General features: G+C 43.3%; 1 protein-coding gene across 5 annotated transcripts; it reads right to left on the bottom strand.

Annotated features, from left to right (window-relative positions):
* Positions 1–3,989: 3,989 nt before the first annotated feature.
* On the bottom strand, positions 3,990–22,743 carry trmt2a (tRNA methyltransferase 2 homolog A). 5 transcript variants are annotated; one of them, XM_070888083.1, is made up of 12 exons: positions 22,661–22,743; positions 18,134–18,768; positions 14,893–15,001; positions 14,020–14,201; positions 13,122–13,236; positions 11,823–11,938; positions 9,631–9,742; positions 7,546–7,668; positions 6,540–6,615; positions 5,806–5,922; positions 5,591–5,687; positions 3,990–4,487 (listed from the first exon to the last, which is right to left on the bottom strand). In XM_070888083.1, the coding sequence occupies exons 2-12, from the start codon at positions 18,751–18,753 to the stop codon at positions 4,361–4,363; spliced, it is 1,794 nt and encodes a 597-aa protein (XP_070744184.1). In that variant the 5' UTR covers positions 18,754–18,768; positions 22,661–22,743; the 3' UTR covers positions 3,990–4,360. The 5 variants fall into 5 exon arrangements, with proteins under 5 accessions (XP_070744184.1, XP_070744185.1, XP_070744183.1 ...); XM_070888084.1 differs by having other exon boundaries at positions 22,625–22,709; XM_070888082.1 differs by lacking the exon at positions 22,661–22,743 and adding an exon at positions 22,567–22,620.
* Between the last annotated feature and the right edge of the window lie 112 nt (positions 22,744–22,855).

A 22,855-nucleotide genomic window follows, 5' to 3' on the forward strand; every position in this document is an offset into this window, starting at 1 on the left:
AATGAATTGGACAAAGTCTATAAATAGCCAGAATGGTAGATGAAATTTAATCCAGACAAATGCAAAGTAGGAAGGAAAAATGGCCAACATGTACTCCACGAAATGCTCAATGGGTCCAACCAACGAAGAGAAGCAATCAACAAAGCCAAAAGAATGTTGAAGTACATTAAGTCAAACAAAATCACTGACCAATTATGTAGTGCTCTGGTTAGACCACAGTGAGCACTGTGTCATTTTGGAGGTCTGAATTAGCTGAAAGACTAACAAGACTTGGGCTTTTCCGTCTGGACAGGAGCATTTGTGCTAAGAACTCATACCCAAGATACTAAATGGTATAGACAAAGTAAAACCAGAATATTACTTTAAAATGAGTGGAACAAGAGGATATAAGTTCAAACTAATAAAAGCTGAAAACTGATATCTGAATGATCAATAAATGGAATGGGCTCTTGAATATATTGGAGGCAAAAACCCTGGAATCATTCAAGAACCAATTGGATGCTGTAATGGGGAATTTAGGGTCAAAAAATTACCCCCACCTACCATGGTAACCAATCTAAAATTTAAGGATCTGAACAGGAGTCGGCCATTTAGCCTCTCAAGCCTGTTCTGCCATTCAATCAGATTATGGCTGATCTTTGGTTAACAAAAGTCTATCAATCTCAGATTTTAAAATTAACAGCATCAACTGCCATTTGCAAAAGATAATTCCAAATATCTACCAGCTCCTGCGTGTAGAAGTTTTCCTAACATCAATACTGAAAGACCTAGGTCTAATTTTTGGACTATGTCCCCTAGTCCTAGACATCCCAACCTGCGGAAATCGTTTCTCTAACTACCCGCCAGTTCCCCTTAATATTTTGAAAATGTCAATCAAATCATCCATTAACCTTCTAAATTCTATGGAATACAACCCTACACTGTGTAATCTCGTAATTTAACCCTTGGAGTCCAGGTATCATTCTCGTAAATCTACCCTGCATTCCCTACCAAGGTCACTGTCTTTCCGAAGGTGTGGTTCCTACAACTGCTCACAGCACTCCAGGTGTGGTCTAACCAGGGCTTTGTACAACTGTAACATAACTTCTAACCCCTTGTATTCTTGTCCTCCAGCCTTTTTGATTATTTTTTTGTACCTGTCCCTGACATTTTAATGATCTATGTACATGGACCCCCAAGTCTCTTTGGATCTCCACTGTTTCTAGCTTTTCACCCTTTAGAAAGTACTAATCTGTCCTTTTTCGGTCCAAAGTGGATGACCTCACATTTGCCTGCATTGAAATCCATTTGTCACTTTCTTTCCCCATTGCTTAATCAATTAATATCTCTTGTAACTTTATGCTTCCATCTACAATATATGTGTCATAAGCAAATTTGGATATGTGGCTTTCTGTCCCATCATCCAAGTTAATAAATAGTGAATAGTTGAGGTGTCAACATGGTTCCTTGTGGGACTCGCTAGTCACATTCAGCCCATTATTATCCTTATTTACTGTTGCCTGGCACTCATCCAATTTCCTCACCAGGTCAATAATTTTCTTCAATTCCATAATCTTCAACTTTAGCTAACAATCACTTATGAGCAACTTTATTAAATGCCTTCTGGAAGTCCATATAAACAACATCCAGACATTCCCCTGTCCACTACTTTAGTCACCTCTTCAAAAAATTATCAGGTTTGTCAGGCATGACCATTCACACATTTATGCTGGCTAAAAATGTTCAATGTTTTCAGTACTTGATCCTTAATTATGACAGACCAGCTCGCCTAACATCTATCATTTCTTGGTTACCCCCTCACGTTTCTTGAATAGCAGAGTGACATGCAATTTTTCAATCTAAAGGAATGGTTCCTGAATGGAGAGAACTTTGGAATATTATAGGTAAGGCATCTGCAATGTTCTTGTCTACTGCCTTTAAAACCCTGGGATGTAAACCATCTGGTCCTGAGGATGTGATCTTTTTGAAATTTTAAGGCAAGGTAACCATGGGTAAGCAGTGAAGTGATGCAAAATATGCTTAGTTATTTGGAAACATAGAAAATAGGTGCAGGTGTAGGCCATTTGGCCCTTCGAGCTTGCACCACCATTCAATAAGATCATGGCTGATCGTTCCTTCAGTACCCCTTTCCTGCTTTCTCTCCATACCCCTTGATCCCTTTAGCTGTAAGGGCCATATCTAACTCCCTCTTGAATATTTCCAATGAACTGGCACCAAAAACTCTGCGGCAAGGAATTCCACAGGTTAATAACTCAGTGAAGAAGTTTCTCCTCATCTCTGTCCTAAATGGCCTGCCCTTATCCCAAGACTGTGTCCCCTGGTTCTGGACTTCCCCAACATCGGGAACATTTTTCCCGCATCTAACCTGTCCAGCCCCATCAGAATCTTATGTTTCTTTGAGATCCCCTCTCATCCTTCTAAACGCCGATATATAAAGGCCCAATTGATCCAGTCTCTCATGTCAGTCCAGCCATCCCTGGACTCAGTCTCTTAAACCTTTGCTGCACTCCCTCAATAGCAAGAACGTCCTTCCTCAGATTCGGAGACCGAAACTGAACACAATATTCCCGGTGAGGCATCACCAAGGCCTTGTACAACTGCAGTAAGACTTCCCTGCTCCTATACTCAAATCTCCTAGCCATGAAGGCCAACATACCATTTGCCTTCACCGCCTGCTGTACCTGCATGCCAACTTTCCATGACTGATGAACCATGACCCCCCCCCCCCAGGTCTCGTTGCACCTCCCCCTTTCCTAATCTGCCACTATCAGATAATATTCTGCCTTTGTGTTTTTACCCCCAAAGTGGGATAACCTCACATTTATCCATATTATACTGCATCTGCCATGCTTTTGCCCACTCGCCTAACCTGTCCAAGTCACCCTGCAGACTCTTAAGAGTCCTCCTCACTGCTCACACCGCCATCCAGTTTAGTGTCATTTGCACCTTTTGTTTCACATGCACAAGTACCCCCAGGTCCTGCTGGCCTTGCCAGCGACACACACATCCCAGGAACAATTTATAATTGATTAATATTCAAAGATGGACCATACAATATTTTGAGTATTAACTAATACTGTGCAGGGGTAGCAAAACCACAAAAACTGACTTTTCAGGAAACCACTAAATGAACTATCTGAAAAAATTCTGCCTTGTATTTCATATGCTGCCCCAAATGAGTCAATGCCCAAGGAGCAACTCTGTTGGTAAGTATTTATCAGATTCTATTAATTTTCTGTATATAGTCTATAGTTATAATAGAGGTTCACCTAAGCATGCTGTCAAATATATTTGAGCGCCTAGTCTGCACTGATAGTGTAGTAGAGGGAGTACTCCATTGGTGGAGATGCTGTTGTTGGGACAAGATGTTAAACTGAGGCCCCATCTGCCTGTTCATGGTTCTATGGCAATATTCGAAGATAAAGGAGCTCTCATTATGTCTACAACCAATATCAAAATAGATTGGTCACTTATTTGCAGTTTGAGAGAGATTGCTGTGGACAAATTGGCTGCCATATTTCCTACATGACAACAGACAGTATTTGATTGTAAAGCACTTTGACATCTTGGTCATGAAAGGTTCTCGATAAAGGCAAATCTTTTTCATTTTTTAAAAAACCATTAAGTGGGAGGAAAGGGATTCAGACACGTGTTTTTCCATAATGTAGCTTGGTCTTTGCTCTCAGCCATGTCATCCAGTAGAAAGCACTAGCGGCTATATCTCAGGAAAGTACAAGTTCAAGGCAACTGGAGTATGTAATTTCACCCGACACTCCAGTGCAGTACAGAGATCAATGTCCTGTCTTTTGGATGAAATATTAAATTGTCTGCTATTTTAGGTGGTTGTGTAAAAATCTCATTGGTGTAATGGAATAGCAAGGGAGTTCGTCTGGTGCAATGGCATTTATCCCTCAAACACCCAACAAAACAGTTTAATTAGTTCTCTTCCCTTACTAATAAACAACACAACAGGAAACCTAACAGAAATATGACCAACAAATGATCAAAACCTTAAGGTACTGACCACAAATTTTATTAGTTCCAACAAATTCATACATGTTGGGTTTAAAATTAGAGTACAGGAAGCATTCAGATTGAAATCTTAATTTTTCTCATCACTTCAGTCACAGTGCTGACTTGGTTAAAGCACTTTAAATTACTTAAATATTGTGCATAAAGAAAAATTGTATTCCAACATCACACATACAAAATAAAATAGTTACATGCTGCAAATAGTTATGCACATGGTATTTATGAAGATGTGATCTTCAACATAGTTTTTTTTGGTTAATCCCAAACTTTGTTTCTTCACTCCAGGTCATTTGCATCAGCAATAGCCTTGCTTTTGGAGCATTTGCTCTTATTCCACTCTCTCAAACAATATTAACAGCTCATAGTACATTGTATGTGGGAAGAGATCGACAGCCATGGCTTTAACTGGACGGAATGGAGATCCCTTCACTCGGTGAGATGGGGCACGACAAAGGCTGTGGCAAAAGGTGGAGGGGGAAAACGTCAGTTTGATTCAAATTTGATTCCATTAGTCTAAAGTGTATAGGTAAAGACCCATGTTCCCTTTTATTTTTTTCTGGGTGTCCCACTCACCATTGAAAAAGCCGGTCCAGGGCTGCGCAGGACCAGCAGAGTTGCATAGCCGCGCACCTTAGAGAGAACATTGGTAAAGACCCCAACTTTCAGACCTCAGTGAGAAACCCAACCATCCCAAAGATAATAGAGTAAAGAATGCTCATTTTGGGGGGGAAAAAAAATTTCATTTTAAACTAAGCACATAAAACTCAAATTTTAGCCGCATCTCTGCAATCGATTCATTGAACATTGGTAGAAGAAATTAAGATTCATTAGCAAATCATTTGTATTAACTTATTTTTATTACAGCATCTCAAATTTGCAGCTATTGATAGGCAAAGCACAAGTGCAGATTAACTAGTTTAAACAACTTTCTCATGCGTGTACTGTTAACCACAATGGCACCACCACATTCTGGAAATAACTGATGTACGAGTTAGGACATCTGGTGTTCTATAACTGGAATTTTCCCTATCTCTATACTAGCACTAATTTTATTGGAACCTGGTAATTCAAAAGGGTATCCACTCAATCCAATTTTCCAATCCTTTTAAGTTGCAGTTTATAATTCCCCATTTATTGTACAATTCACCTGCTGGGTAGTACACTTTATTATCTAACCCTATTGATCGCAAGGTTCTTAATAATCCTGCTTGGCAAAAGCTTCAAATCCATTGTGCAGCCATTCTGTGTGAAGTGGTTGTGAACTTATCACCTCAATAGGTGGTACTTCATGCCAGCAGATGGAACGGCGGCACACTAAAAGACTGCTCTCTCCTACGACCCAAATCAAATTTATGATGGAAATGCGAGGTGATGCCTTGTCTCACATCATTAGGGCACTTGCACACCATTGCACAAGTTAAAAATGGGAGTGGTGCAGCTCGAACAAACAATTTGCAGGTTTTACTGTGTTATGCTTTTTACATAAAAAAACAATTTGTTTAACAGTTCTTCAACTGCATTTTTATATTGAAAGTGCTAAAATAATTACATAACTTACTCCACAAAGTTGTTCATAGCTGCTCGGGCATTGCAGGCAACATAAATTAGGCTTTTTAGGTGTTCTGCTCTTCTTATTGCGAGTACAACTCGGGAATCTGCAAGTCAAAAAAGATAATTTTTTAAAAACCCACATTTGTTCATTATCAAGGGAAAAAGAACCGAAAAATTGACTAATCCTGGTCTGGCAACATTCAGCATCGAAATGGTTCTTACGCAGTCCTGCCCTGGGTGGGTCCACAACAGCAACCAGGTTTGGTGACGTTAAAGAATTAATTACAGTGGGAAAGAGGTCTTCTGCTTTCCCACACAAGAATTCCACATTAGAGAGGCCTAAATGGAAGAAAAAATTAAACTGCAGTTAGATAGAAATATCACCAGTGTGATTCAGATATACAAGCTTTCTGCCAGCTTTCAATAGGGAGCATGGAACTTGTGTAAATTGCACAACATTGATATACTCTGATGAAACAGAAAGGAGAATGTTTTGAAAACTGCATCAAAATTATACGACTTGAACAAATGAAACTTGAAGAATATACTAACAAGCTTGTAATAAAATTTGACTGATTCAAGTCAGATCAGGAAGCACAGAGTTTCAATACTGACAATCTAATAAGCCTTGAGCAACAATTGCTACTGAATAGTCCCTAGGAGAATTTTTGCAGGCTTTGCCTGGTTATCTGAGATGCTACTAAAATGAGCTTGGGGTGGAGAACGAACAAGATGGATATCTTTCGAATATTTTTCATGATCATGAGCGGGCTGATCAAGAGGTGCCTTTGACAGCACCTGGGGCAGGGACAAGAGATGGATCACCTAAGGAAGATAGTTCAGTAGTAGACTTCGTGGTCTAGGAGTGAGCGTTCTGAAACAGGAGAAACCTGAACTTGACACGGTTAAGATTAACAAGTAAATCTTATTAGAAGGTACAGGTATTAAGTACTAACCATTTAACTCTGCATTCACTTTAGCATCTTCTATAGCTTCCTGGCACATTTCAATTCCAATAACTTTCTTCACTCTCTAAGCAACGAGATTAAAAATAAATGGTTAATCCCAATATTGGCATTTCATAGATTACTGCTTCAACTAATTTTACAATTGATCGTTGATCTCCAGTGATGACGCTGGAGGAGTCTGGAGCCGAGAATATAGCTGCAATATTCAGTTGCTAACCTTTTGAGGCCATTGCTCAGGTACTCCCTGTGGGTCCTACTTTGTCCTCAGGTCAATTAGTTTGAAGGAAGTTTGCAGATTCTCACACTCTGCCATGCTACTGCCCATAGGGAAGGCGGCACATGGAGAGCTCCAATACTTCTCGCATGGATAAATAGAGAAACCAGACGAGATCCCTTCTCAGCCTGAATCGAGTGGTGCAAATATAGAAACTGCCCCATCAATTTCCCTGTCACTTTATCTTTCAGCATATCACACAACACGATGTGGTGGACAAGAAAGTGAAGATCAGATATAAGACTGCAAAGGTAGCTGGAGGTGACTTGGGCAGGGAAGAAAAATGTCATGCACTCTAATTGTAGGGTGTAGAAAGCTTTTATTTTTTAATACTGACTCTTGGCAGAGGAATGCAGTAACATTCTGGAGCAGCGATACCAACTGCATTGAGGATGGAAGCAACATGGACATCAGTGCAATTTCAGTGAATGCACTGCAGTCTGAATGAATGTTTTTTTAAAGTTCTAATAGCTACTCACCTGCACTTTCACTTTTTCTGAACCAGAGATTCATCTCACCATCTCCTGCTCGAACTAGTTTCCCCCCCCAGAACCTTAAATCTGTAGAATTACTAAGTCTTCCCTCATCCTTACATTCCACAGAGCTTCACGTCAATCTAAGTTTCCCCAGATGATCTTGCTTTCTCTTCAGTGTTAGTGATGCCTTATCCTACTGGCCCACAGGCCTTCAACAAGGTTTCTCCAAACAAAAACCACTTACCTTTGCGAGGGAAAGCCCAATCGTTCCAGTGCCACAGCAAACATCCATCACTGTACTGTCTTGGTTAAGATTGGCCCAGTCTCCGACTGCGGAATAAAGCACCTCTGCAGCCTGGGTGTTCACCTGGATACAAAAATGTTTACATCGAAGTATTAACATTTGATCGATTGGGTTAGGAATGCCCCGGCACAAAAGAGCCCTTTCTGTCAGCCGTAGTGATTGCAGTGCGGGCAGGCACAGCAGGAGGGGCGAAGGAGCAGCAAGAGTTTATAGATGGAAGTGACCAGGGGCAGCACGGGCCAGCCCACACTGCGATATGTGCGCGCACTCAGCCTGTGCAGCAGAGCTGGTCTCCAGTCGTCTTGGGTAATCCTTGCCACTGGACCAAGACCTCGCTCTGTCAAGCCCGTGTGGTGGCTGGTGTGCAACGGTCACCCCATGTTAAAAAAATCCACGCACAGGCATCTTCCACCCTTCAGGATGTAGTTCGGAATTGGGAATATTAGGTCCTTCATTGAAACATCTGTGAACTCATCCCTTTTTGGCGTGGAAGCAAGTCATCCTCGCTTTGAGGGACTGTCTATGATGATGACATAATCAAACCAGGACTTGCCCCCTGCAGTCAAGAAATCAACTTGGTTCCAGGCCTCAACAAAAGCTGCCATTCAGTCAGAAGACTGCAACCGAATAATGATTCTGTTTTTCCCTCTCCTCATACAGGAAGATGCCTGGCTCCTGATAAGCAGGCACTAACCAAGTTGATTTCTTGACTGCAGAGGGCAACTCCTGGTTTGATTATGTCATCATCATAGACAGTCCCTCAAAGCGAGGATGACTTGCTTCCCCCGCCAAAAGGGATGAGTTCACAGATGTTTCAATGAAGGACTTAATATTCCAGATCCCGAACTGCATCCTGAAGGGTGGAAGATGTCTGTGCGTGGATTTTTTTAACGTGGGGTGACCGTTGCACACCAGCCACCACACGGGCTTGACAGAGCGAGGTCTTGGTCCAGTGGCAAGGATTACCCAAGACAACTGGAGACCAGTTCTGCTGCACAGACTGAGGGAGGCACTAGCCACCTTCTCCATGCCACCCCTCAGCAATGTGGCCAACATTGGGAACTTAGCAGGGTGTGCAGGTGGTAGAAAGAAAACAAATACATCCCGCCAATGCTCCTTTAAAGCTGCGTGCCGCACAGTGCTCCAGCGGTTCCGTGCAGCCGACAAGTCGGCTTTTAAATTGAAAAAAAAACGCGCATCTGCGGACTTTTGAATAGGCCACAAGGCCCGAAAAAAAATTACTGCCGTTTCATGTGGTGGATGCAGACTCGCTGAACTCCTTTAAGTGAAAGCTGGATTTGTTTCTGGCTGCGGGGGAGATCACCTCTTACAGAAGGTAGGGACTGCAGGGAACTTAATAGCCAGGGTGATCTCCTGGACTAGTTTCGATCGCCTAGTTGGGTCGGAGAGGAATTTCCCAGATTTCCACCCCCCCATCCCCGCCAAATTGGCCTGGGTTTTCTCACCTGATATTTTGCTTCTCCCAGGAGATCACATGGTTTCGGGTGGGGTGGAATTCTGGTACACAAGGTATCGCAATTGTGCGGGACAGGCTCAGTGCACCAGATGGTCTTTACATGTCCGTCATTGTTCGCACTCTAGGCTGGCAAATTTCACAGCAGAATCCAAGTTTAAAAGATTTTGGAGGAATCAGGCAGTATCGTGGGTTAGCACACGGTCCTTTCCCACTTCCGCGACCTTGTTTTAAATCCAGCCCAGACGCAAGGTTTACTCTGGAGTGTAAAGCCACTATGTGGCAAGTGTTTGGATGGTATAAACCAGCGCATAATTTGGCAGTAATTATCAAGCTCACCGAGCAGTCACAAGAATGGTACTGTGGGAGATGATAATGACACAATGGCGCAGTAGCTGGTACACCTCTACAACCAGGGTTTAAGCACCTTGCTGGAGCAGAGTAGAGCTGTCCATTTGGCTGTGCTTTACACAAACTGGGAATGCTTGACGTGCACACTAAGAAACTACAATGGAATAAAAGATCTTGTAAACATAAAACAAAAAATTCACCTGGAAAAATGCATGAGGAGAAATTCTGAATTTAAGTCCAAGGAGCTCTTCATATATGTACTTCTCCCCAGCCACATGGTCCAAAGGCAAGTCTTCCAAATTAGGAGATTTTCTGGAAGTGTTCAAAAATAAAACCTTTAGATTGAAAGTTGATGTTTTGCCTTCAAAACCTTTGCCACAACTAAAACAAATGTTATTTCCATTAGAGATTTTGACAACTGATACGGGCCAAGAAAGAAAAAGAACCTGCATTTCTATAGCACGTGATACATCCCCAGGATGTTCCAAAGCATTTTATAACCTTTGAACTGTAGTTATGTGAGCAATTTGCAGCAAGGTCCCACAAACAGCAAATAATTGAATATTGCTTTCCGAGGGGAGTTGGCTGAGGATGAATCTTGGCCAGGACATTGGCAGAACACTCATCCCTCAAATAGTACCATGGGATCTTAGTTTAATGTCTCATGTGAAGGACAGCACCTCAGACAATGCAGCACTCTCTCAGTAATGCACTCAAGTGTCAGGCCTACACTACGTGCTCAAGTCTGTAATGTGACTGGGATTTAGTAATGTTTAGTAAAATGTCAGCTATGGCTCAGTGGGTAGCATTCTCACCTGTGTCAGAAGGTTGTGGGTTTAAGTCCCACTCCAGAGTCTTGTGCACAAAAATCTAGGCCGACACTCCAGTGAAGTACCAAAGGAGTGCTGCAGTGTCGGAGGCACCGTCTTTCGGATGAGACGTTAAACCGAGGCCCCGTCTGTTCTCTCGGGTGGAAGTAAAAGATCCCATAGAACAGAGGAGTTCTCCCATGTGTCCTGGCCAATATTTATCCCTCAATCAACATCACTAAAAACAGATTATCTGGTCATTATCACATTGCGGTTTGTGGGAGCTTGCTGTGCGCACAAAGGCTGCTGTGTTTCCTACATTACAACAGTGACTACCACTTCAAAAAGTACTTCATTGGCTGTAAAGCACTTTGGGACGGTCCGGTGGTCGTGAAAGGTGCTCTATAAATGCAAATCTAGCTTGCTTTCTTCTTTCACTTGTCAAACCTGCCCAAGCAATGTACAACTTACTACAGTCAGACTACATACAGTTCTGGTAGGTTAGCCCTTGAAGCACTGTGTCATGATTTTGTACTTGCAGATAGTGAAGGATGCCAAGCCTGTGGAGTGGGTGAAAAGGAGGGAGACCAAGATGATATTAAATCTTCGCGCTCCGAGGTTAGGTTTCAAGAGATAGAATATTTACCTTCTGGAGAAAAAGGTTCAGATGGGCTATAACTGAAGGTTTAAAATGACGTAGTGATTAGATACAGTCTGGTTCGATAAGTTATTTAAAATGGATAGGGCTAGTGTTGATAGAGGTTCTGCCTATATAATCCTTTGGCAGAGTTAATTAGATTAAAAAAAAAACAATTAAATACTTCTCCACCAAGTAATACAATGTTGAATAAATTAGCTGTTGGAACAGAGACCCATCTCCCTCAGTGTTGCACATGGAGAGGTTGAAGGATGTTACGTTTTATCACTACAGGGTTATAGCATTACTCAGCAGCAATGGTGATTATGCTGACTGAGCACAAAATGGAAATAGCAGAGGAGTGGGTCTAACTGGATTGCACTTCGAAAGAGCCAGCACAGACGCGATTGGCCTCTTCCTGTGCGGCACTGTTCTACGATTCTATGATAATGGATTGTCTCAGTTTTGCATTTGTTGTCTGTCTTGCCAGTCCCTTCCTGACTAATTACTTTTCCTCATCTTTGCCTTTTATCTCTCTTTCCTGCTTTTCTCCTCTTTGAATTTATTTTTTAGCTCCTCTCCTGTGTTCTTTTACATCTGTGCTTTTGTGATTTGACGGTGCAAAAGAGGGAATCAGCAGTGTGGGTGGATAGAGCCAGGTCTTGAGATCAGGAGCCAGAACTGCCAGAGTTACATTGCCAGTGAAGCTCAGTGCAGGTATTTAACTACCCACACACAGACCTCCTTTCATTGGCATTTGAATACCGATTCTCTATATATTATATATATATATGAGAGAGACAGATTGATATAGATTTTTTTTTTAAATTGGTAGTCAGATGTCTCATCAACTAATATTAAAAAGTTTTAGCAATTTTAAATGTTCCCAGGCAATCCATCGAAATCGATGCTCAACATAATTTTCCAAACCTGGATAATTCCTTACCTCTGACCTTCCTCTGCAAAGTAAAGTGAGGTTACTCCACAATCCTTCCCGTCACCTTCTGTGAAATATTTGGCTAATTCGCCCTGCAGTTCTTCTAGTTGTGCTTTGGTTAGTTTCTATAAACAGTTGGGAGGAGAATTAAAAGACGTAGAAACTCACCAAGTAATTGAGGAAAAACTAGCTGTGAAACTACACAACAGGCAACAAAAACTGAGCTCTAAAATTAAAATGGCTTTCGACTGGGTGAGAATTATATCCACCACCCCCATCAACGTTCCCTCTAACTTTTTTGCGCGCGGTCCCTTTAAATTTGCTGCGTGTGGCCGCCATGCGTCTCCACGTGCACGGTATCTTCCAGTGGCAACAACTTGTGAGCGGTCCGCACTGGACCTCCCGCTATGGGGGGGGGGGGGGGGGGGAGACATTGCCCCCCTCTCTCTAATGGTCATCTCAAGAGTGGCAGAGCCTGGGGGCAGATCATGATTGAGTAAGAGTAGATGAACCTTGGGGGAAGATGGAGGGGCAGAAGATAAAGAATTTACACCTTCCAAAGTGGTTGGAAATATGTTTAAGTGTGCAATAAACTCCAAGGGTTCAGATGACGTTGTGAACCTCATACTAGTTTCTGTCATCCAAATCCGTGTATTAATGTTTTGTAAATTACTCCGGAGTATTCCTTAAAACTTATATACTGGACTTTCACCCTTAAAAAAAAACTGCAGTTTTAATGGGTGTTTATAAAAAAAAGTTAATAGTACGATGCAGAAGCCAAAACGATTGGCTTGATCTACCGCGACAACTGATGACCTCGCCTGCAAGTGCTTAGATTCAACCAGATATATTAATAAGTAATTCCACCTTCGTCCATATTGGCAAGGACTGTCAAGTAACATTCACATCACCAGCCAACAATAGATTTGCTTACCGAGCACGTAGTTCTCATAGGACTCAAGGCATCAGAAGTCACTGAAAGTGTAGCCTGGAACAATTCTCTATCCTTTGTTACTATGTTTTATGCTTTAGAACAGCTAGTCAATGGTAGTCGCAGAGCAGAAGTTTTTGTGGAACATCTTCAATATGAAGAAGTTACTGAATGGAACAGAGGGCTGTGGGGGCAGTGCTCTCAGCTCAACGCAGTTGTCTGGAGGTCCCGCACAGCCGTTCACCGGCTTTTTAAGGCGAGATTTCGCGCATTCGTGAAATCTTGACTGGGCCGAGCAGCCGGTTGAAGAGACCATGCACCCAAAACAAATAATTAGGGGGAACAATCAGACTTCGAAAACTTTATTACAACAGTACCTGAGGGTTGAAGTAAATTATAGCCATGATCTGCTTGGCCCTGGTGATGCGTACAGTCAACTGCTTCCAGTGGCCTTCATATGTTTCTGGGCAATACACAGAATAAGGAGATGCCCTGCAAACCAAAACACAATCAGAAATGTGACATTTTTAAATAGAATTGCGGGGACAGGGAGAGAAGGGAACTTTCTGCGGCCTCACCGGTGGCTCGCATATGAATTATTTCAGCACCATCCAATTTGCTGCCGCTGTCCTTTCCATGACACCTTGTAACCAAATTGGCAAACAGGCTGAAGCCAGTCTGGATGGTGACCCTTCTGGAGTGGATTTCCGCTATCTCTGTTCTGTTGGCATGCCGTATAACCACCAGAGGAATGCCCGAAATAATGCTGCTGTTTTGGTTATAGTCGCGGCCAAGACAACCACACCTCAACAATGACCACTACACTGCTTCAAAAGAAATCTCCGTGCGATTTAGACTGGCAAAGTGGCTTGCAAAAAAAAAAGTCCCGATTACCTTGCAAAATTCTGCAGGTCACGGTGACAAAAATACACGAATGTTGGATTGCTATTTCAAGCAGCAATAGGGGTCAGCAAACAGCGCCGGTTCAAATCCCACCCTAGCCTGCTATTCGCATGGGTGTATTTCACCAGAGCACTAGAATTAAACCAAGGCAGCTAGCCTGTCTAAAACTGCCGAACAAACACAAAGGGCCATTGGTCGAGAGGTAGGATCTCGGATTCTGCTGCTTTCCAGGTGGATGGGAAACACCATTTCCGGGACACGTAAAGGGAAGCAGTAGCAGAAAAGGGATATGGACATATATTGCAATAATCCAACTAAACAGGGAAAAAAATAACAAGATAATCCACTGAAATAGTGAGTGGCTTTAATAACCTTATGTAGTTCTGAAATGCCTTCACAACTTCCTTTGTTTTGGCTGGAATATGAACAGTATCAAATGGCTCGACTACTGCACACGATCCTCCCTTGTATTTACCCAAGCGACATCCTACAGTTTTATCTTCTCCATTTGCTCCAACGCCAATTAGAAACTCGCACTTGTTACGGTATTCAGTCTGAAACAGAAAATCGCAACGCTGGAAATAAACTGGCACGATTGAAGCCACAATTAGTACAAACACCAAACTTGCACTGTTGTGCCTGCTACATTTCACGGCACTCAATGGATTCAGGTAGCAGCCCAGTTAGGATTTTGGAAAGTTAGGAGGTAACAATCCAAAGATACTAAAGCGTGTATGTGTGTGTGTGGCGCACGAGCTCGTGTGCATCCACACGCATGTGTCAAAATAAGGCAGCTGGCCAAAATGGCAACTACCTAATTATCTGAAAACTTTGCTCGACCAGAAACACCTCACTAGCTAAAGACTGGGCTGTCTATTTCCATTTGGCATTATAAGGCTTTCAACATTCATGCTTCCCCACAGGCCCAGGAACTATTTCCGCTCCATTTGGCTGGGCTACTAATTGGAGCTTCTGCAGCTGACTATGCTGTTTCTGTCCCTCTAACTGCGTTCATCATACGGGATCTGCTGGCGTCGGGAAGGGTCGATCAATGCTCGGAAGTCAGAAAGCCGGAGGATCAGCTGTTCTGTACAATTATAATAATGTATTTGAACCTTCACTCTCCTCCACCCTCACCAGAAATCACTACTGGACTGTTGACTCAAATCTTAGAAAAGAATGTGGCTACAGAAAACCAAGGAGATGAATTCACATTGCCGCACGAGTTACCGGATGTTAACGTACCTGCAGTGGTGACGGTTTCACTCCCTCTAACGGGCAACAAGTTCCACCATGTATCTTTTTCTGTTCAAACACCCATGGCACGAAGGCTCGATTATGGGTTCCTATTTCCCTAATAAGTTTTTTTAAAAAAAAGAAAACACATGGGGACAACAATTAGAATGTACTAAATTAAGAAGTTGTGAGAATGTGGGAAAATGTATAAAGACAGTGAAGTTGAGAATGTGGGAAAATGTATAGAGACAGTGAAGTGAACAAAGGATTCATGGAAGAATAGCATTAAGAATGTCAGACTGCAAATGTTACAATTACTCAAGGTCTTGCTAGTCACACCAGTAAACTTGAAACAATAACAAGGATGAACAGCTCTTTGTGTAAAAACAGTTGAACAGTTGCTAAACACTTGCAAGTACCTAATTGGGCAAGGAAGGCCAGATGTTGGCTCATGAGTGGACAAAGGGAAGGAGGGATCACAAAGGATAGGGTGAACTGAATGTCAATCAATTGTATCATGTACAGAAAGTGAATAACCGTTGCACCCCTACATTGTAATGGGACTTGTCCGTGGGGAGTGAGTGCACTCTAAAGGGAGAGCATTCCTTCGTTCTGATAAGTCCCGGCCGGTGAAACAATTAATAAAGTCTGCTTTGTTATAAGCGGCTACGGTGTTCGACTCAGTGAATTCGCTGAACCAGATTGAGGGAAAAGAATCCGTATTAACATTTGCACCATAAAAAAGCCAATTAAATAATCTATTTCAATTCTGTTTGTGGAGGGCATTGGTTCAGATTGGCTGCAACAATTGACTATTTAATCACTGAACTCTCAATTTTCAGTGTGAAGCACTTGGAGATGTGATAAGGTGCTATAACAGATCTCTATTTTAGGGTATTTTATTTTTGCATTTAAATTTGACTTTCCTTGTTCACTGTTTGTTTCGGAGCTTCACTTCCTTGTTCAGCTCGGAAGGCCACTAACCAATGCTACAGAGCAATACATTCTCTCCAGATTCGGCCTCATGGTGCTCTGGACCAATAACTGTTGACATATGCCTAATAAGGTTGCTCCCTCAGGTCGGGGCCATCAGAGGGAGCAGCGTGCGGCGGTATACCACTGCAGGGAGCAGCGTGCTGCTGCAGGAGGGCGACGGCTGCGAAGCCAGGTCGCTGATTGCAGTGCGGGCAGGCACAGCAGGAGGGGCGAAGGAGCGGCAAGAATTTGTAGAGGGAAGTGACCGGGGCCCAGGAGAGGTGCGAGTCTGGGGCCCAGGAGGCGCGAGGGCCCAGGGGCAGCACAGGCCAGCCCACACTGCGATATATGTGCGCGCTCGATCTGTGCAGCAGAGTTGGTCTCCAGTTAGTCTTGGGTAATCCTTGCCACTGGACCAAGGCCTGGCTCTGTCAAGTCCGTGTGGTGGCTGGTGTGCAATGGCCCCCACACGTTAAAAAAAGTCCAAGCACAGGCATCAACATGTAGTTCGAGATCTGGAATATTAGGTCCTTCGTTGAAACACCTGTGAACTCATTCCTTTTTGGCGTGGAAGCAAGTCATCCTCGCTTTGAGGGACTGCCTATGATGATGATGTATAAGGCTCAGTGTCCTTGCCTCCCACAGCACAATGACAAAGCAGAATGTGTCTGTTCACTTAAGTGAGGGAAGCCAGTTTAAACATTCAGTTCAGAATAGTGACCACCACCAACCCCTTCACCCGACCTGTCAGTCCTGACTGAAGATAGTTACCCTTCCAAGTGCAAACATCCTCAGTTAATAATTCCGATCATAGTTTTGGAGCCGGAGGGGATCGGCACCTGCCTGCTCCCCGGCAAACGTCAATGCTTTGTCTGCCCAGCTACCATGGAGGTCACGAGTAAAGACACTCCTTCTGATTGGTCCTCTTTCTGGAGCTGTGCAGCTCAGAGAACGGAGCATTGGACTGGAAGCAAACTTGAGTTATATTTACACAGTGGCTTAATGTAGAAGAATGTCCCAAGGAGCTTCACAGACACGCAAGGAATGCGGAAGCCAAAGGAGAGTTTAGGATGGTTGGCCAAAGAGGTAGGTTTTAATGGGATTCTTAAAGGAGGACAGATGGAGGGGCGATGGAGGGGGGGGGGGGTGGAACTGCAGAGTATGGAGGTATTTCTGCCAACGGTGGGCAATTTTTAAGAAGCTGGATAGCTCTGGGGGTGTTACTGAAATGTAGTGGGGCACTGCCACGGAGGGATTTAAATGCAAGGATGAGCATCTTAAATTTCTGGTACTAAGATACAGGAGCCAACGCAGGTCAGCAAGGACAGAGGGTGACGGACACGTTCCTACCCAATAGCACTCCAATTAGCTGCACTACCACACCACCAACTGCAGAAAAAAGCCTGGAAACTGGATTGCGTCTGAATCGGGGGGGGCGGGTTAAAGAGAGGGGAAAGCATGCTCCCGAGCTGGACATGTCTAATGAGAATTGCGGCAGCACCGCAGAGCATCGATCCGCTGACCTCATTAGCTGTGGCTGCTGGTTGCGGCCCGAAAGGCAGCTTGCCAGTCGCAGAACGGAGTGTGAAATCGGCCAGGTGGAATGTTGTCCGAGGGCCACAACCGAGCTTGTTTGGGGGGGTGGGGGCTGCTGGCAGAATGATCAAATTTCTACTGAAATCGCTTAGGACCAATTATTCATTCAAATTGATATTCGATTGTGACTTTTTTTTTTAGCTCCTCAAACAGCGAGGGAATGTTAATGCTGGAGAATGGACCACATTTCTAGATCAGGTATAGGGCTAATCAGTGCAAGGCAAAGCTCCCTCTACTCTGCTCCAGCAATGCACGTAAAAATGGTCACAATAGCATCTAGAATTAAACTGAACGGATTCCACATTTAACCATCCTGGCCGGTAGAGTGGGAATGCTATTATGGGCAGCTACGTGCTGTGGACTCCAACCAGGAACTGGCCAGAGAAACATAAGAACATAAGAATTAGGAACAGGAGTAGGCCATCTAGCCCCTCAAGCCTGCTCCGCCATTCAACAAGATCATGGCTGATCTGGCCATGGACTCAGCTCCAAACGCAACTCACTCAGAAACCATACAGCCTGCGGAGACTTCTATCTCAGCAGTTTAAGTTAGGCTCGGCTTGGATTTCTGACAATTAGGCCGTTGCTTTAAAAAAAGGCCAAGTGGCAAGGGCGTTCTTAGAAAAGACATTAAGCTCCTTCACCATCAAACCCAGAATCCCAAGGTTAATGTACATACGTGGTCAACAACATCAGCACTTGCAAGACATTCTGCTCTTTCTTTTTCAGCTGTTCTTCATACGGAATGTTCCACAGGGGCGTCACAACATCGGCAATTTGTTCGCTTAAAGGTCTGTGCAAACCTTCTGCTGGAACAGCACGCTTCTGTTCGTGATCATCGTTCTCAGTCTCTTCCTGCTTTCGTTTCTTGGCAATAGGGTCAGCTTTTGGTTTTGCTAATCGGACGCGCAAATTCCTGTTTTTCCAAACTTGCCCCTGAAGTACCTCCATGGCTCGATCTCGTTCCTGCTCTTCTTTAAAAGTCACAAATGCAAAAGGTCGTTTGCCGAATAGTTTGATTTTATGAGGAACCAGGCTATTCCGGCTGAGGAATTTTCTTAAATCACTGAAACTTACAAACTTTGGAAGGTTCTGTATTTCAATCTTGTAAATCTCAGATGTAAAAAGATCGCCTTTGATATATCGATAGACATCAGCCCCAGGCTCAGTCTCTTCCATTGGAGTTTCATTTGGGATGCTGGAATCTTCATTTTCCTCCTCTGGCACAGTTACATCAGTTTGCTCACTGATTTCTTTTTGAACCGCTCCAGGAGATATGCTGGTTTCTTCTTCCGCCATGGTTTCACCGAGATTCTAAAATACATATAATACCATCGTTACAAAACACTTTCCACTGACAGACAGGCAAAACTAGCACCCAGTACTCCAAGATCAGGCATCATACTGCCAAATACTCCCTTCAATTCTGATCCAACAATTCCAAATTCAGAAGAATCCTTAACGTATCAACATAAAGTCTTAATTTTCCCCCCAAGTGTCTGAGGGGTGTTGTTCATTTGAGCCAAATTATGAACATTTGTTTTGCATTGGCCTACGCCATTAAGATCTGGATTGAATGCTTAAATGCTTTGTCCCTCACCCCCTCCCTGTACAAGACCCTTATCGCCATCAGCCAGCAAGCTTTCATTGACTCGATCCAAACTGGATCCAGTGCCCAAACTGAAAGGATATCATCATCCAGTTCCGTATTTAACTTCTGAAAACAGACTGAACAGTCCCATCACCTAGAATTTGCTTTGTACAACCCCTGCTCGCCGATGAACCACACCATCCATCTGGCAAGTCTACTCCCACACCTCTGCCAATGTTCTTTTTGAACTGGCTTACAGGAGGTATCCCAAGTTGCCTTGCCCTTCCCACATGGTGAACAAGTGAAAGATACAGCAACTGCTGCTGCAGGAGAGCGACAGTTGTGAAGAGGACGACTGGATTTGACATCACCCAAATCCAGGTCGCTGATTGGAGCACGGGCAAGTACGGCAGGAGCGACGTGATCGGGGCCCAGGAGAGACGCGAGTTTGGGCCCAGGGGCAGCTCAGGGCAGCTCAGACTGCGATATGTGTGCGCACTAAATCCGTGCAGCGGAGCTGGTCTCCAGTCACCTTGGTTATCCCTGCCACTGGAGCAAGACCTAGCTCTGTCAAGCCTGTATGGTGGCTGGTGTGCAACGGCCACCACATGTTAAAAAAATTAGGGGGAAAATAATTTTGCCTCATCCTCTTAAGTGCCCCCAAGCTGCTAGATGATGTTCCAGAGTGGTTCAATGCAATTTGTCTTCAGATTCAGAAAGTCATGAGTTCAAGACTTGAGCATATAGATCAAGGCTGACACTCCGGTGCAGTACTGAAGAAGTGCTGCATTATCAGAGGTGCTGCCTTTCACGAGATATTAAACCAAGGCCCCATCTACTCTCTTAGGTGGACGTAAAAGGTTCCATGGCAATATTTGAAGAGCAGAGAAGTTCTTGCATGGAACATTTGTCCTTTAACCAAAAAGGGATTAAGTGGTCATTCATTTCATTGTTGTTTGCCTCTAAATTCTTATTAATTTTGCCTATAAAACAGTGACTCCACTTCAAAAGTTAGGAAATATGTTTTGCCTTCTGGAGGTCACTAGAATACTTTAGCTCATATCGATACATTAAAAAATAAAATTACAGGGTATTGTGCTGAGCAGATTTAATGTGCAACAGTTTTTTTTTAGTGTTTAGCCCAAAGGCAGATCAACTCACTGTTGTTCATGTGTCCAATACATTTTTTTTAATATTCGTTCATAGAAACATAGAAAATAGGTGCAGGAGTAGGCTATTCGACACTTCGAGCCTGCACCACCATTCAATGAGTTCATGGCTGAACAGCAACTTCAGTACCCCATTCCTGCTTTCTCGCCATACCACTTGCTCCCCCTAGTAGTAAGGACTACATCTAACTCCTTTTTGAATATATTTAGTGAATTGGCTTCAACAACTTTCTGTGGTAGAGAATTCCACAGGTTCACCACTCTCTGGGTGAAGAAGTTTCTCCTCATCTCGGTCCTAAATGGCTTACCCCTTATCCTTAGACTGTGACCCCTGGTTCTGGACTTCCCCAACATTGGGAACATTCTTCCTGCATCTAACCTGTCTAAACCCGTCAGAATTTTAAACGTTTCTTTGAGATCCCCTCTCATTCTTCTGAACTCCAGTGAATACAAGCCCAGTTGATCCAGTCTTTCTTGATATGTCAGTCCCGCCATCCCAGGAATCAGTCTGGTGAACCTTTGCTGCACTCCCTCAATAGCAAGAATGTCCTTCCTCAAGTTAGGAGACCAAAACTGTACACAATACTCCAGGTGTGGCCTCACCAAGGCCCTGTACAACTGTAGTAACACCTCCCTGCCCCTGTACTCAAATCCCCTCGCTATGAAGGCCAACATGCCATTTGCTTTCTTAACCGCCTGCTGTACCTGAATGCCAACCTTCAATGACTGATGTACCATGACACCCAGGTCTCGTTGCACCTCCCCTTTTCCTAATCTGTCACCATTCAGATAATAGTCTGTCTCTCTGTTTTTACCACTAAAGTGGATAACCTCACATTTATCCATATCATACTTCATCTGCCATGCATTTGCCCATTCGCCTAACCTATCCAAGTCACTCTGCAGCCTCATAGCATCCTTCTCGCAGCTCACACTGCCACCCAACTTAGTGTCATCCGCAGATTTTGAGATACATTTAATCTCCTCGTCTAAATCATTAATGTACAATGTAAACAGCTGGGGCTCCAGCACAGAACCTTGCGGTACCCCACTAGTCACTGCCTGCCATTCTGAAAAGTACCCATTTACTCCTACTCTTTGCTTCCTGTCTGCCAACCAGTTCTCAATCCACATCAGCACACTACCCCCAATCCCATGTGCTTTAACTTTGCATATTAATCTCTTGCTTGGGACCTTGCCGAAAGCCTTCTGAAAGTCCAAATACACCACATCAACTGGTTCTCCCTTGTCCACTCTACTGGAAACATCCTCAAAAAATTCCAGAAGATTTGTCAAGCATGATTTCCCTTTCACAAATCCATGCTGACTTGGACCTATCATGTCACCTCTTTCCAAATGCGCTGCTATGACATCCTTAATAATTGATTCCGTCATTTTACCCACTACCAATGTCAGGCTGACTGGTCTATAATTCCCTGTTTTCTCTCTCCCTCCTTTTTTTAAAAAAAAGTGGGATTACATTGGCTACCCTCCACTCCATAGGAACTGATCCTATGGGATGTGGGCATCACTGGCAAGGCCAGCATTTATTGCCCATCCTTAATTGCCCTGGAGAAAGTGGTGGAGAGCCGCCTTCTTGAACTGCTGCAGTCCGTATGGTGAAGGTACTCTCACAGCGCTGTTAGGGAGGGAGTTTCAAGATTTTGAGCCAGTGATTATGAAGGAATGGCAAGTCAAGATGGTGAGTAACTTGGAGGGGAACTTGCAGATGATGGTGTCCCCACTCGCCTGCTGCCCTTGTCCTTCTAGGTGGTTGAGATTGTGGGTTTGGGAGGTGCTGTCAAAGAAACCTTGACAAGTTAGCAAAGTAGCATTGGATACGGAATTAATTAGAACCAATATCACAGTGTATTACTAAAACAAATCAGTAATAGTATGAATTGAAACTATTAGCGATGTAAAGCAAAAGTTTATAAATAAACTGTTACAACATTAGAATCCAACGCTTATCCTGCAGGTTGTATATAGAGCCCTCCTTATTCTTTATTAAATTTATGTAAGTTATTGCTTGTCATCTGGTTTTGAATAATTTCAGGTAATCTGCACAGAAAAATTGTCTCAGAATATTTGTACATTCAACTTGAAAAGATGTCACTAACATTTCTTAAAATAAGTCGACATATTTTTTTAAGAAGAGTGCAGATTATTAAAGCAGCAAGTCTAAAAGCCTAGTTAAGGGCAGGAAAATACGAGCGTTTGCTATTTTAAAAAGCATGGGCGGGGAATAGACAGAAAGATGAAGTGCTTAACAGCGCAGGATTGGGAATATTTTGAGGGAGAATGGAATGTTTTCTCTTAATACGATTATTTTTGCTGCAAAAGAGAAATTACCCTGACATTCTTTGTACGACTGAGAAGGTAGAAATACATGTTTAAAACGAATACATACCGCATTAACGCGTTTATTTATTAATGTTCTTTTTACCTCACATTAACTAATTTGCTGTCTTGCCACAGCGCGCCTCCATTTTGTAAGAGCAAATATGGGCCGCGCCGCAAGGCATTGTGGGATCGGCCCGCCCGCATCCGAAGTCAAAGATATATTTTTTTAAATCGTATTTCTCAGCTTATCTTCCACGCAAGGTGAGAATTAAAAGGGTTTTTAAAAAAAAATACAATG

Source organism: Pristiophorus japonicus, chromosome 8 (genome assembly GCF_044704955.1).
Source record: "Pristiophorus japonicus isolate sPriJap1 chromosome 8, sPriJap1.hap1, whole genome shotgun sequence".
NCBI lineage: Eukaryota > Metazoa > Chordata > Chondrichthyes > Pristiophoridae > Pristiophorus > Pristiophorus japonicus.

Coding starts and splice junctions, on each gene's coding strand:
- trmt2a (XM_070888082.1), bottom strand. CDS start 22,605: ATGTATTTCTACCTTCTCAGTCGTACAAAGAATGTCAGG. Junction 14,202..14,892: donor TGAAACCGTCACCACTGCAG/GTACGTTAACAT, acceptor TTTCTGTTTCAG/ACTGAATACCGTAACAAGTG. Junction 5,688..5,805: donor CCCACCCAGGGCAGGACTGC/GTAAGAACCATT, acceptor TTTGACTTGCAG/ATTCCCGAGTTGTACTCGCA.